The following is a 13,254-nucleotide window of genomic DNA, read 5'->3' as shown; positions in this document are numbered from 1 at the left end:
GAATTGTTAGATGCCGCAGAGATGCAGGCTTGGATAAGGGCTCTCTTCTTGGTGAGAACGGAGAGACGGTATTGCCTTTGGAGCAGGGCAGTTTGTCAGAGGATGAACATGAAGCACGCCATTTCCACTCTGCCACCCTGCGTTTTGACGAGATCCTACCAGGAGTTACATTTGACTTTGGGCTTCAGGCGGATTCTCATGACGGGGGCAAGGATATCAAGAGTATCAGATATAGCAGAGTGGAGAGGGCTGTGTCAGGGTGGGAGTCAGCCGAAGGGGAAGTGGGGGGGGGGCGAGAAGGTGGCAGCGAAAGCCTCAACTGACACGCGCTTCATGGGTCGGATGACCGAGAAGTGGGGTAGGGAGGGTGAGGTGGGAGGATAGGAGAAAGTGATCACTCCAGGAGAGAGGAGTGGAGAGGGGGACGGAGAGGGGAAGGTCAGAAGAGATCAGAGCATCAAGAGTGTGCCTTGCAGAATGAGTAGGTCCAGACGGGAGAATAGAGTGAGAGAGAGTCGCAGAGGTCACGAAGAGTCCAGAGGGGGGACAGGAGGCATCCAGGTGGATGTTGAAGTCACCAAGAAAGAGGAGTTGTGTGGTTGAGGACAGGAGTGAGGAGGAGAGGTCAGCCCACTCAGAGAGGAAGGAGGAAATTTGACCAGGTGGCCAATAGATAGTAGCCACGGTAAGGGAATGGCTAGGAGAGAGAGAGTCGGCAGACAAGACATTCAAAAGAGGGGTAGGTCTGCGTAGGAGTGGCAGGAATCCACTCAGGGAAGATAAGGGCCACACCCCCACCTGAACGGTTGGGCCTGGGCACGGAGAGGATCTTGTAACCGTCAGGTAGGAGTGTGTCAAAGCTGGTGACAGAGCTGGCCGTGAACCATGTCTCAGTGAGACCGAGGACGTCAAGGTCCAGTTCCTCAAGAAGGCGGTAGATATCAGAGGAGTGTTTGGTGGCCGAGCGGGAGTTAAGAGTGGCAATGTGGAGAAGGTTGCCATCCTTGAAGGACTTCCGGGGAGGGGTACAGATCAGAGGTACGCCCTGCGGAGGTGAAGAAGGAGGTGAAGAAGCAGCAAGAGAGGGGGCAGGGAGGGAGGGTAGAGGCAGGGTAGCCGAGGACAGAGGAGGGGCGACAGCAGGAGAGGAAAGGAAGTTGATGAGGCGTGGGAAGCGTATATCAAAGAGGTGAAGGTTGGCTTGAGGGCCTTGGACCAAGACGGTCCCATTAGCTTAGACATTAATGATGGCCTTAACGGAGTGGAAGGGGGCCAAGAGGACATCCCAACGGGTGCCACCATTAATGGGAGAAGAGGAGAAAGAAGAGAGCACAGAGACCATATGAAGGGTTCATAGGTCAGGCGAAGGCACGAAAAAGAGGATGTCAGTGAGAGTTTCCTTGGAGGAGGCACTAGTGTAGGTGTCAGCGATAGGGAGGCCTGGGTTTGAGACCAGGATGTCCTTTTTAAACTTTTTCCTACCAGATTTAGTGAGGAGAGCAGGATAGTCAATAGAGAAGCAGTTAGAGAAAATAGGCGCGATAGAGAGCACCATAGAATAGGAGGGAGTGGGGGGGGAGACAGACAAGACGAGAGCATGCGGACAGGAAGTGAGCGGCAAGCCCAAGTTTACCACATTTCAGAAAAACATTAAGTGTGTATACCTGATGTAACAACGATACTGACTATGATTCCGGCTTCTGCCACTCACTTTAGCGTTGTGGACCTCAAAAATGCATTTTTTAGCATTCCTATACCCAAGGATAGTAGGTATTTGTTCACATTCACTCGTGCACCACAAGGGTACACTGCGAGTCCAAGTATTTATAGTAGAGCATTGAAAGAGCAACTCCATACTCTCGAGTTGCCTACTACTTGCATGTTACTACAGTATGTAGATGATCTCCTCTTGGCTGCTGATTCTGAGAGTGCCTGTAAAGAAGGCACCATGTTGTTGCTTTGTCATCTAGCAAAACATGGCCATAAAGCATCACTCAAAAAATTCCAATATTGTTGCCAGGAGGTCGCCTATTTAGGTGATCTCCTGTCAAAGGAGGGAAGAAGGTTGACACCTGAACAAATAAAAACTATTTCTGGCATGTCTGTCCCAAATACGCAGAAGGAAGTTAGAGCCCTGATAGGTATGGCTTCTTACTGTAGATTGTGGATCCCTAATTTTTCGTTAACGATTAAACCAATGCTGGCTTTGACAAAGAAGGGCATTTCTTTGCCATTGCCATGGACTTTGGAACACCAGACAGCATTTGATTTAATCAAAACCGTGCTGTGTTCGGCACCGGTTTTAGGAACTCCAAATTCTGAAAAGGCCTTTGTGTTGTATGTGCATGAACGTGATGGATGTGCTTTGGCTGTGTTAACGCCGGAACATGGAGGGAAGAATAGGCTGTGCGGCTATTTCTCATCCGTCCTTGATCCTGTTGCATGCGCTTTGCCAAGATGTTTGAGAGCTGTCGCTGCTGCGTCTGTAAAACAGAGCGAGGGAATGGTCCTGGGTCATGCGTTAACCCTAATGGTACCTCACTATGTAGATGTTCTATTAAATAGAACTCAAACGCAACACCTTACTTCCGCACGATTGACAAGATACAAATTGATCTTGTTTGCTCCCCACATTCAAATTCAGAGGTGTTGTGTATTAAATCCAGCTGAACTTTTACCTGAACCGCAAGATACTGTTGATGGTGACGAAAACGTCACACGATTGCCTTTACACTACAGAACAAGAGACTAAAGGTAGAATCGATTTGAAAGAAAATGGGAAACTGGGAACTTAGTGCATGGTTTTGGGATCTCCTACGGTCGTGGGGATGGAAGTTGCTTTCGGCCCTGCTGATTATCTTGGGTAGTTTACGGTTCCTTTGTTGTTGTATACAGTGTCTCCCTGGTATATGTTCGGTATTAGGGGGATGTTGCGCGCAAGCAACAGATGTATTAGGACATAAAATGTACGCCCCAGATAAGGTTTCCAAGGAGTACGTGCTGAAAGAAACTCTAGTGTCTGATCTAATGGCAATAGATATGTCTGATAATGATTCGGGGTGTATAGACGTTGAAATGTGGAGTTAGTCGTAAAGTGATCGAAGGTAGTTTAGCGCTTGGCATAGGCCAAAAGGAGGGTTGAAACTGATATAATATTGTTTCGTCTTCATTGTATATGTTGGCCTATGCCCAGTCGCTTTGCGAGGAAGTCCGTATTGCAAGGTCGTGACCTTAAGGTAATCAAGCCTCCATTTTAGGTTAGACCGCCATTTTGGTTTGTCGTGCAAAGTCACCCTGTGGCCTAAAATGGCCGTCCTGTGTCGTTACGAACATAACGATTACATATCTCGTGCATGTGGTTTACTTCTTAATACATTTACTAACATGTACTGTTATTCTCTGGATGTGACTTTACACTCTTTACACATTTGCTTCCATGCAGGTCAAACAGATGTTTCGCATATCATGTTTAAATAGAATTATTGTTCTTGTATACTTGTAGGTTAACATCGCCGATTCAAGTAATCCCCTGATCCCTAGGTCAAGAAAGGACAAGGTCTACATGACCCTAACATATAGCCTGCAGGCAGGTTGGACATTAACTTGCCTACAGTGGTTGAAGAGGTTAAAGTGAAAACAAGAGGACACAGGTCGGCCATTTTAGGCCACAGGGTGACTTTGCACGACAAACCAAAATGGCGGTCTAACCTAAAATGGAGGCTTGATTAATTTAAGGTCACGACCTTGCAATACGGACTTCCTCGCAAAGCGACTGGGCATAGGCCAACATATACAATGAAGACAAAACAATATTATATCAGTTTCGACACATGCATGGTTTCTGAGAGGTTGAGATACAAGGATTGGATTTCCCGGATGATGTAATGGAGATTTTGCTTTCAGGCAGAAGGCCAGCAACAAAATCCTTATACCGCTGCCATTGGAACAAATTCTGCAGCTGGTGTAGGGAAAACCCTTTTCAATGTGATACACATACCATTTTATCTTTTTTGCTGCATTTAGCTAATCTGGGGCTCCAGATTGGAACAGTTAAGGGTTATCTGGCAGCGCTTTCCATATTTAAGCGCACCTTGGAGGAGGAATATTTCAAAATACCCTTAATTACTCAGTTTCTTAAAGGACTCACAAATGTGTTTCCTCCTATACCTTTCCAAGTCCCAACTTGGGACCTTAATTTGGTTTTAAAGTTTTTGACTTGTGCTCCTTCGAGCCACTTTATTCCTGCCCTTTAAGGTTGCTAACTTTAAAAACTATTTTGTTATTTGTGATAACATCAGCCCGCATGGTTGAGTGAATTTCAGGCCTTATCATGTAAACCCCTACCTAAAATTGTATCCAATTACCATTGAACACAGAAAATTGTGCTTCCAGCCTTCTTTCCACCACCTCATCCTGTCAAGGAAGAGGAAAGGTTTCAAAGACTCTATCCAAGGAGAGCTCTAAGCTTTTATGTTTCAAGAATGGCAAAGTTACGCCAACACAACCAACTTTTCATTGGATATACAGGACACAAACTAGGTCCGTCAGTTACCAAACAAACCCTATCCAGATGTATAATACTGGCTATTTCAGAGTGCTACAGGCTAGTGGGTTTAAGGGCTCATTCCACTAGGGGCATGGCGAATTCCTCTGCCCTTCAGAGCGCATTTCTGATAAATGGATATCTGCTAGGCAGCTGTCCAGTCCACAAGTTTAAAAAACATTGTTTAGACAATTGCAACATTGAGCGAAGAGTTGGGAAGGCAGTTCTATGCCCGATTCTTCACAAACACTCAAATTCTTATACCCGCCAGCCAAAAGAACTTAATTCTGCTTTGGGAGTCTGTCATAAAATGAGGACTACATGGGAGGCCACAATCGATTAGCAGAACAAGTTGCTTACCCGTGGTAACGTTCTTTCAATTGGATGTTCCTCCCACGTATTCCTAATCAACCCTCCCAACCTAACCCATTGTAGAATTTCCAGGCATTAGAATTTCCTGTCTTTTAAAGTCTGATAAATTAAAGGCACATAATAATGTCAGTAATTCTGCATAAGGGTGGCATAAAAACAAAACTGAAGCCTATATATTCGACAATGACATCCACCGAGATGGAAGCACTTGAGGGACATCTGGTCGACCGTGGCGATGCATAGCACCCTCTGCCGAGAGAAATATTTTGCTGAAGCTGGAAACTAAGATCAGGAATATGTGGGAGGAACATCCAATCGAAAGAACGTTACCACGGGTAAATAACTTGTTTATATGGAATTGAGGGTTATGAGTCTGTCCCTGGTTGGCTCCCCCTTCCACTCTCTGAAAGTAAATGAACTGGTCTGATGGACAGCACAGTAGCCATCAACAAAGTAAGTTGGTGTATTATCCTTGCCTATGTTGAGAGAAGCAATGCGACTGTGGTTCTGGGTTCTGGATAATGGCGTCTATTGGCAGCACATCTCACCAGGACAGAGAACGGCCTAGTGGATGTGGAGTGCCGGTCCTGCCAGTACGTGCTAGAGGAGACTGTAGCCTGTTGGGGGACTGCTTGGCATCCAGTGTGAAGGGGGACTCTGGCATCCAGTGTGAACAGAAAGTGTGTTTTTCTGCTCAAGGGAATTTCCTTGGCAGGGAACTCTGGTGGACACACTGACAGTCGAGTGGACATTCAACCTACTCTTGTTTCTCACCGATCCCGGTAATTCGACTTTTTCTCTGGAGGCTATGGTTCTTCAGGTCCACATTGAGTTTGATTGCTCGCGACTGAGCTCTGTAAATGTGGAACCCAGAGTTACTGGGCATGTTGGTCTGCCCTCATGGTGCCTCCAGATGAGGGTGTGTCTGGTCAAGGCAGTTCTCCATTCAAACCTCAGCAGTCTGAAGCTTCATGCTTGGCTGCTGAGATACAAGAAATGTAATTTGTCATCAACGTCCTGGACATGTTTTTATTGTCCGAGACCTGCCACCCAGTCCATTTATGTTTGTTAGGTGGCGTAAGTTCTGGATCCTTTTACTTGTGCCATGTCGTCTGTTAGATTTTTTGCTTTCCTTGGCACAAATGGGTGTGCAGATTGGCATTATGAAAGGGTACTTAACCGCTATCTAGATTTTAAAAAGTGATCCCTGAGGAAGGATTGTTCTTCACAATTCCAACTATAATGCATTTATGGCTGGGGTTTTGCAAAGGTCCTGCACTATGGAAGAACCTACACGCGGCCTTTCCCCCCCCTTGACTAGTGTGAACGACCAGTCATGTACCAGAACCTGCATTCAGCCATGTGAAGTGTCCTGGGACCATTCTTTGAGCTAACCATCCGCTGGCCAGGCCCCTCTGCTGCTATGACCATCTTGAGCTGGAACTTGGTAACCTCTAGATCCTCCGTTTGTGGCCCAAGAACATCTCTGCTGTGTTTGCTGCTCTTGCCTGTGGAGCGGTGCCTTTCTGGTGCCTGATACTGCCACCACAGGTTGGGTATCCTGGCTTCTGACCAGTGTTTCCCTTATGCACTTGTCAGTCTGTTGAATTCTGGTGGTCCTCAATTGTCGTGGGAGCAGCTGTAGTTGCTGTCATCAGGTGTCTGGGCCATCAATCTGCAAGTCTGTGGGAGCCATCCCAGAAATGGGATGGGAACTGTCGCATTGCTGGACCCCAGCCAGATAACCTCTTCAACCATTGCACTTGTGACCCTTGCCTCCCCCACCTCCGCCTCCCGCTAGAACCAATGGTTCCAATAAGTGTCCGCAGCGATTCTGGGTACCCTGTGGTGGTCCCCTAGGAAATCAGAGCAAGGGGGTACAAGAGTACTTTCCTGTTTCGGAAACCTCTACAAAGAATGTACACTCCGTACTACTATTCCTTACCTGGCTGTGATCGATGGAGTGCTAGTCAAGGGGCCTCCACCCCTTCCCAGCTGGAAAAGCCCTAGTGTGTGGTGGCATGGGACGTGTACCCCTAATTTATGTTACTTGTTTTCTACAAGAGGGGCCTTTAAGAATTTTTTCTGCTAGCTTGTTGGCTTTGGCAATAACACTTGTGCAGGGAAACTTAAGACTTCTAACCCCCCCATCCCCAACCAGGTACTTACTGCATCATCGACTCTTTGAGGCATTGAATAGATCAGTGGTCTATTGTGGAATCACTGCTGAAGTGAAGTTCCTGCCTTCTAACAATAAGGCAGGTTGTAATATATTCTCTTGCCTCTTTACTGTTTATGCATTGCTTTGTTGTATTGCTTTTAACTGTATTAACTGTATTGGAGGGTAAAGTGTTCTGTAGGCTCGTTTTGGGATTGCTAACAGTGTATATATGAATATGTATGGATACAAGTGTTTGTAGGGTGCAATATACTTCCGTTTTACCTGCCTCTTTAAGGTCGAGTAAATGTTATTCCTTGGTGTGCTACTTCATATCTTGACTGCACTTCACACCAGCCCCTGATCTCCTGATGTGTGCCTTGCTGCTCTGCCTTGAGTTTGGCTAGCCTTTGTTTATAACCTTATTCATTAACTGGGTTGGCGTCTTGGAACACTTAAACAAGGTTGGTTAATGAAATCCCTCCTAAAAGTCACAAACTCAGTGCCTTAAATTAATCTTCCTTATCAAGTTTTACATTCATAAATCAGAACAGCATATATTTACCTTCACGGAAGAGACCTATGGTCATAACATGTTTGTGGGGATAATCTATTGTGCGTTATACTGTAAAACGCCACCCCATCGCCATCTTAAGATTTGTCTCTAACTGCTCCAAGACATTGACTCCAAAACTTTGTGGATCCCTTTTGCAAGCCATGCATTTTATGGAAGTCTCATTTTACTATGAACACAGGGTAAAGAGAACATATCCTAACAATCTTCATTCCATAAAAAGCAATTATGGGTCTGGTGATGCACATGTTTATCAAATGTATAATTGAACCTACCTATTAAAGAAAAAAAGAATCAACATTATGAACGTTTAGAGTTCGTTTGGTAGGTAAACTCATTGTAATCTAATCTTTCTTTTTTCTTCCCCATGTTTCTCTTTTTCTCCGTCAGTTTAAGATTGTGATCACTCAAGTCCTGTTGGCCGACTTTTTCCTTGCCTGGTTAGTAGACCGTACCCTTCAATGTTTCATGGGGAGTTCGAAGCTCAGAGTGCCTTCCTGAGATAAGAGTTCCAAGGACTATGGCTCCAGCAGACCTCTGCACCGACCCGTAGTATCTCTGCCAAGAATTGGGCGCAGAAAGGACAAATAAAGGAGAACGACTTGTCGGTGAAAGATGCCCATGTTCATGACCACAATCTGTGAACGTGCTCTTGCTTCAGGACCGTGGACAAGACTAACAAAATATGGCAGCTCTGAATCAACTATTTAACAAAATGTCCTGCGGAGCACCATTTAGACCTTTGTTTTTGGGACATGGCCAACCAAGTTGTTGACATTATTTTTTTTTTCTATTGTTGTACGCTTGAGGAAGCGTCAGAAAAATTTGTTAAATAAACATCAGTGTATTTTAATTCTAGTTATGGGTGTTACTTGGCACTATTACGAAAGGATCAACATGCTGTGCTACTATTTAAAGTATATAAAAAAGAATCGTCCACTTTGAAGCAAGTTAGAAACCATGCCAAACGTTTTGTAATGGTAGTTGTAACTTAATTCATATGTGTAATTTACAAAATCAGTGCCCTTGTCTAATTTTAGGATCAGTTCCTTATAATTTTTCTCTTGGAATCCAAGTTTTAGTAGTTGAAAATATTAAGTAACGGTTTGCATTTTGTATTCCACACAACCATATCTTCAATGGATTGCTTTTCCCCTGCAGATTCCTTATTCGATAGATTTCCCTTCCAGCTTTAGCTGCTCGGAAAACATTTCGACAGGGGGTGCCGTGGACCTCGACTCTGTCGATCTGCCTTGACTTGATGCTTGGTCGTCGGCTCCAGACCCGACGTCGGTCATCGTATATATAATGCGTCACTATGCCCACGTACCTTCGTACCTTTTTTTTCGAGCAGCTGAATCTGGAAGGGATAATTAGCTGATGAGGAATCTGCGGCAGAAGAATCCATAGAAAGAACAATACGGAATGTCGTTTCTCCCTTTCGTAGTCGTAAGAGTGGTTGAAATCGTAGTTTATAAAGTCATGCTACAGATGCATCAGTATGTTATAAGCCCATGTGTTATGAGAATTTGTCCTTGGTCCAAAGACTACAGGTTTACCAGAGAGCGGTTACTGGCTCACTACGTAGTAACATTGGCTGAACCCTTGAGGTCAATGAGAGAAGGGTAGGTGCAAGATGCATTGTAACAAAATATATTAAATATGGGAATCTCCAAATATTAATGTTATGAAAAGATTATCTTCTTTGAAGGTAAGTAAATGTTGAATAGATCACTGATTTATAGACTGTTCTTCAGTGTTCAAAGGTTGACCATCGAATGTCCAAAGGCAAACTGTTCTTTCGGGTACGGATATGGCTGGTGATGAATAACCCAGGGGCAATTCAGAACCGCTATCCACTCAACTGTGTGTCTCATAGGAATGTATAAGAGGATTGTGATTGGATGAGCAGGTTGCTGGTCCTCGTACAACAGTACTAACAATGTTTTGTAGAGCTCTGATAACTACAGATTGTCCCTTAGGTTTTTGTTTGTGGTCTGCAATGTTGAGCCGCTTCAGACTGCTGAATATAATACCTCCAGGTACTCACACAGTTGAACAGGGGCTGTCCCATTTTCAAGATGGTCAGCACGTTTCATTGGTGAGGAAGATGGCATGCAGGCAAATTGTTTCACTAAAGAGCCACTGTGGCCGAGCTGGAGAGATGCAGTGTGGAAGCGGGTCATGCTATTCTTCGGTACGGTTCCAGTACCAGGTGATGCAGTTGGTGTCCAGCGGTTTCAGTTCAGGTACAAGTCTAACTCCTGGGTGTCCAAGAAAAACATTTTCAATACTTGGGTGCTGTACTTTTGTAATACAAGGCCTCAGGGTCTGTTTGCCCATTACTGGCCATTTGTGCGAGTGTCCAGTGCTCCTGCCCCTTTCTGTCAGGCCTGTGCAGCAATAATCTGCAGGGCTTCTTCTTGCAACAGTGGGATCTGTGGGGGCTTCTGACCAGTGTGTGTCCACCGGATTCAGTGGATGGAAGTCTGTTAACTCTGTTAACTCTGTTAACTCTGTTCAGTCGTGTGACCCCAGATACTGTCCCAACAGGGTCAGTCTTGGCACTATGCCGGCAAGCCAAGCTTCTGTTACGAATAGCCTTTGTCCTCACAGTTCCAGGGCAGACTGGCAGTCTTCCCCTTTAATGTCAGTGGTTCAATCAAGTATGGATCCAGATGATCCCCAGGTTTAAGTGGAAAAATGTGAGCTGTGTGAACGTTGCACTTCGAACTGGAGCGTTCCATCGTTTCAAACTTTTTTTGGCCACCCAATTGTTTGTGGGCTGTCTCATTCAAACTTTCTTGGGCTCATTCCCAGGTATTCTCTCAGGATGTGGATTCCAGCAATGTTTTCCAGACATCGATTCATAAACCAGACACATCTGGTTTTGAACACTGGGGCTCTAATGCTCTCAAGCAAGCAGAGGTCATGACCATATTTGGAAACATTTGTTTTCCATTCAATCACAGGGAGCAAAGTTGAGCTCTGTGGCCCAGTACTGGATTTTAACACACTGGCTCGTTTTAGCAGCAGGGTGCACCCTACAGGAATCTGATACCAATAACTGGAGCCAATACAGCTAACTAAGGTTGCTCATGCAGGGAGTAGTGTCTCTTTGGGCACCCTAACCCTGAAAGGCTATGGACCCCAAGGTGAGCACATGCTTGATAGGCTTCAGATTAGGACTCGTCATAGTAAAAGTTGGTTAGACCGGCAGGAAATAATGTACATGTGCAGGGGCCAATTCAGGGCTTTTGACATATAGGCCAGTTTATTATTAGTAGGGTATTTATTGAGCACAGACCTAACTCCGGGAAGCAACAGTGTGCTTTACAATCATAGGTGAAGAACCCAGTGAGAGAAGCAGAGAAGAAAGGAGCAGTGAAGGGACCGGGGAGATGGGCAATTGGCAGCATGGGGGGTGGGTGGGACAGTGGTGGGGATATCACTAATTCTCAGGTGGGGTGGGGAGTGCAGGCTGTGTGGACCTCAGTGTTAAAGATGAGCCATTCCTTGAAGAGGAAGAGCTTGATCTCTTTCCTGAACTGTAGTAGTAATGAGCAAACCTGATGTTGACGGGGAGTAGGTTCCGGAGTCTTGGAGCATACACAGAGAAGGCCTGTCTTCTGGTTCTTTCCTTCCTCCACTGTTGAAATTCAAGTCTGCACATTTCCTTAATTCTGGTGGCTCGCTGGTCTCCAGAGATGCTGAATTTTTCAGTGTGGTTGCTTGGGGACAGTTATTATTAGGGTATTTATTGAGTGCGGACCTAGCTTTGGGAAGAAATAGAGCACTTTACAATCATAGGCGGAAGAACTTGATGAGGAAACGAGATAACCGAGAGGGAGAGGGCGGGTGATTTGACAGCAAGAGATCTACAAGGTATCAGGTGAGGAAACCGTGGGGAGTGGAGTGTGTGGACCTAAGTGTTTGGGATTAGCCATTCCTTGTAGAGGAGGGTCTTGAGCTCCATCCTAAACTTTAGAAACAACGAAGCGAGTCTGATGTGGACTGGGAAGAGGTTCCAGAGGCTTGGGGCATAGAACGAGTAGGCCTGTCTTCTGTTTATTTTCTTCTTCCTGCACCAGTGAAATGCGTCTGCACATGTGCTTGCTTCTAGTGGCTCATAGGCTTCCAGAGATGCTGAGTTACTCCTATGTTCCGTCCCCTTTCCACCATACTGTATGGGTGTCCCTCACTAAGGACGGAAGACGTAACCTTTTTCACCAGAAAAAAATCTTACCTTTTATATTTAGAGGCACACGGGGCGCAGCCCTGGGAGCATGCGCTCCCTTGACTCCGCCCACCTGCGCCACTCTTCAGTCCTCTTTTCTGCGTCAGCTGGAGCGCACTGCTTTCAGCAGCGCTCCTGAGTTTGGCGTCGGCCTTGTAATTCCACACGCTCCCCCCGGATACTGTCTTTTATTCTGTCTTTTTTTCTTCTAATCCTACTTCGGTACTTGGTCCTCTGGCACATGTCGCTGTCATTGGGCTTCAGCAGGTGTCCATCCCGCTAGGGATTCTTCTCTACGTCCGACCCCCACGCTCATTGCCTCTGCTGCCTTGGGAAGGATGTATCGCGTCCAACGCACTTACACTGCGTGCTCTGAAGAACAGGTTAGCTCGTGGAGGGGAGCTCTTTGAGAAATCGCCTCCAGAGGACTTGAAGAACTTTGTCAGACACAAGTCAAGGCCCAAGGTAGGGCTGCTTTTTTTCCATTGCACCCCGCAAGGGCCACTCCTTTTCTAGGAAATGACAGAGTGGGATGGACCATTCAGGTTCACACCAGCACAGGTACCAAGGCTTATTCAGCCACCGGCCGAGGGGTCACTAAATCTTTCCAAAGACTGTGCTGAGGGACAGCAAGGTTCTTTTACCGGGTGTCTACCAGAGAGGTTACGCCCTACTACCAGACAAATGTATGAGGGGGTACCTGCACGCAGCACTACCGGCGACTCAGCCGAGGGCGCCACACCTACCAGGTCTTGACCTGAGGTGCAGGGTAGGTCTTGCGCTCCACCGCCAAGAGTTCAGGAGGAGGCTGGTCCCAATGAGCCTGGCACCACGACGCAGGCATGTGGCTGTCATGATGCCTACTCCCGGAGAACCAGTCCAGGACCAGCGTCCCCGGAAGCAGACATCATGTTCCCGGGGAAAAGGCCAGCAACCCCTAGTAGGGGCCCTTTGGACACTGTCCTGGTGCCTTTGGCGCCAGGCTCATTTTGGACCTCAGTCCTGGCGCCATAGGCGCCAGGCTCATAAAGGGAGTGTTTATGTGAACTTACCTAATGCAGAACGTGCTGCCAGATCCAGACCTCTGTGAGGCCTGAAGGGACTTTTTTACCTATGGGACTATTTTGCCACTCTGGCGTGGCCGGGGAAGAATACGTACCTGGAACTACTTTGGGGGCTATTTAAGCCACGCCCAGACAGCAGCTCACTCTTTGCATTGTTCTGCACCTAGCAGCTGGACGCTCACCGTGTCTGCTCCTGCATCCTGACTCCAGCCACGCCCTCCTCCATCCTGGAACACCTGAAAGGAAAGAAGAGAAGGGAAAAGGTGAACAGAAGAACATTACCTGCCTCTACCCGGAGTCATCACA

The 13,254-nt window shown here is 46.5% G+C and overlaps 1 protein-coding gene across 1 annotated transcript in view; it reads left to right on the top strand.

The window, feature by feature from the left end:
* The window catches only part of ATP13A1 (ATPase 13A1), a 547,512-nt gene extending 539,012 nt beyond the window's left edge, over positions 1-8,500 (top strand). The window contains exon 26 of the mRNA XM_069604021.1: positions 8,038-8,500. Within this exon, the coding sequence (XP_069460122.1) occupies positions 8,038-8,148 (111 nt within the window). The 3' untranslated portion in view covers positions 8,149-8,500. The remainder of the gene's footprint in view (positions 1-8,037) is intronic.
* The last annotated feature ends 4,754 nt before the right edge of the window (positions 8,501-13,254 follow it).

This window comes from Ambystoma mexicanum, chromosome 3q (genome assembly GCF_040938575.1).
Source record: "Ambystoma mexicanum isolate Mex_15411 chromosome 3q, UKY_AmexF1_1, whole genome shotgun sequence".
NCBI classification, from domain to species: domain Eukaryota; kingdom Metazoa; phylum Chordata; class Amphibia; order Caudata; family Ambystomatidae; genus Ambystoma; species Ambystoma mexicanum.
Note: the sequence above shows the minus strand (reverse complement) of the source record. Positions and strands in the feature narration are given on the sequence as shown.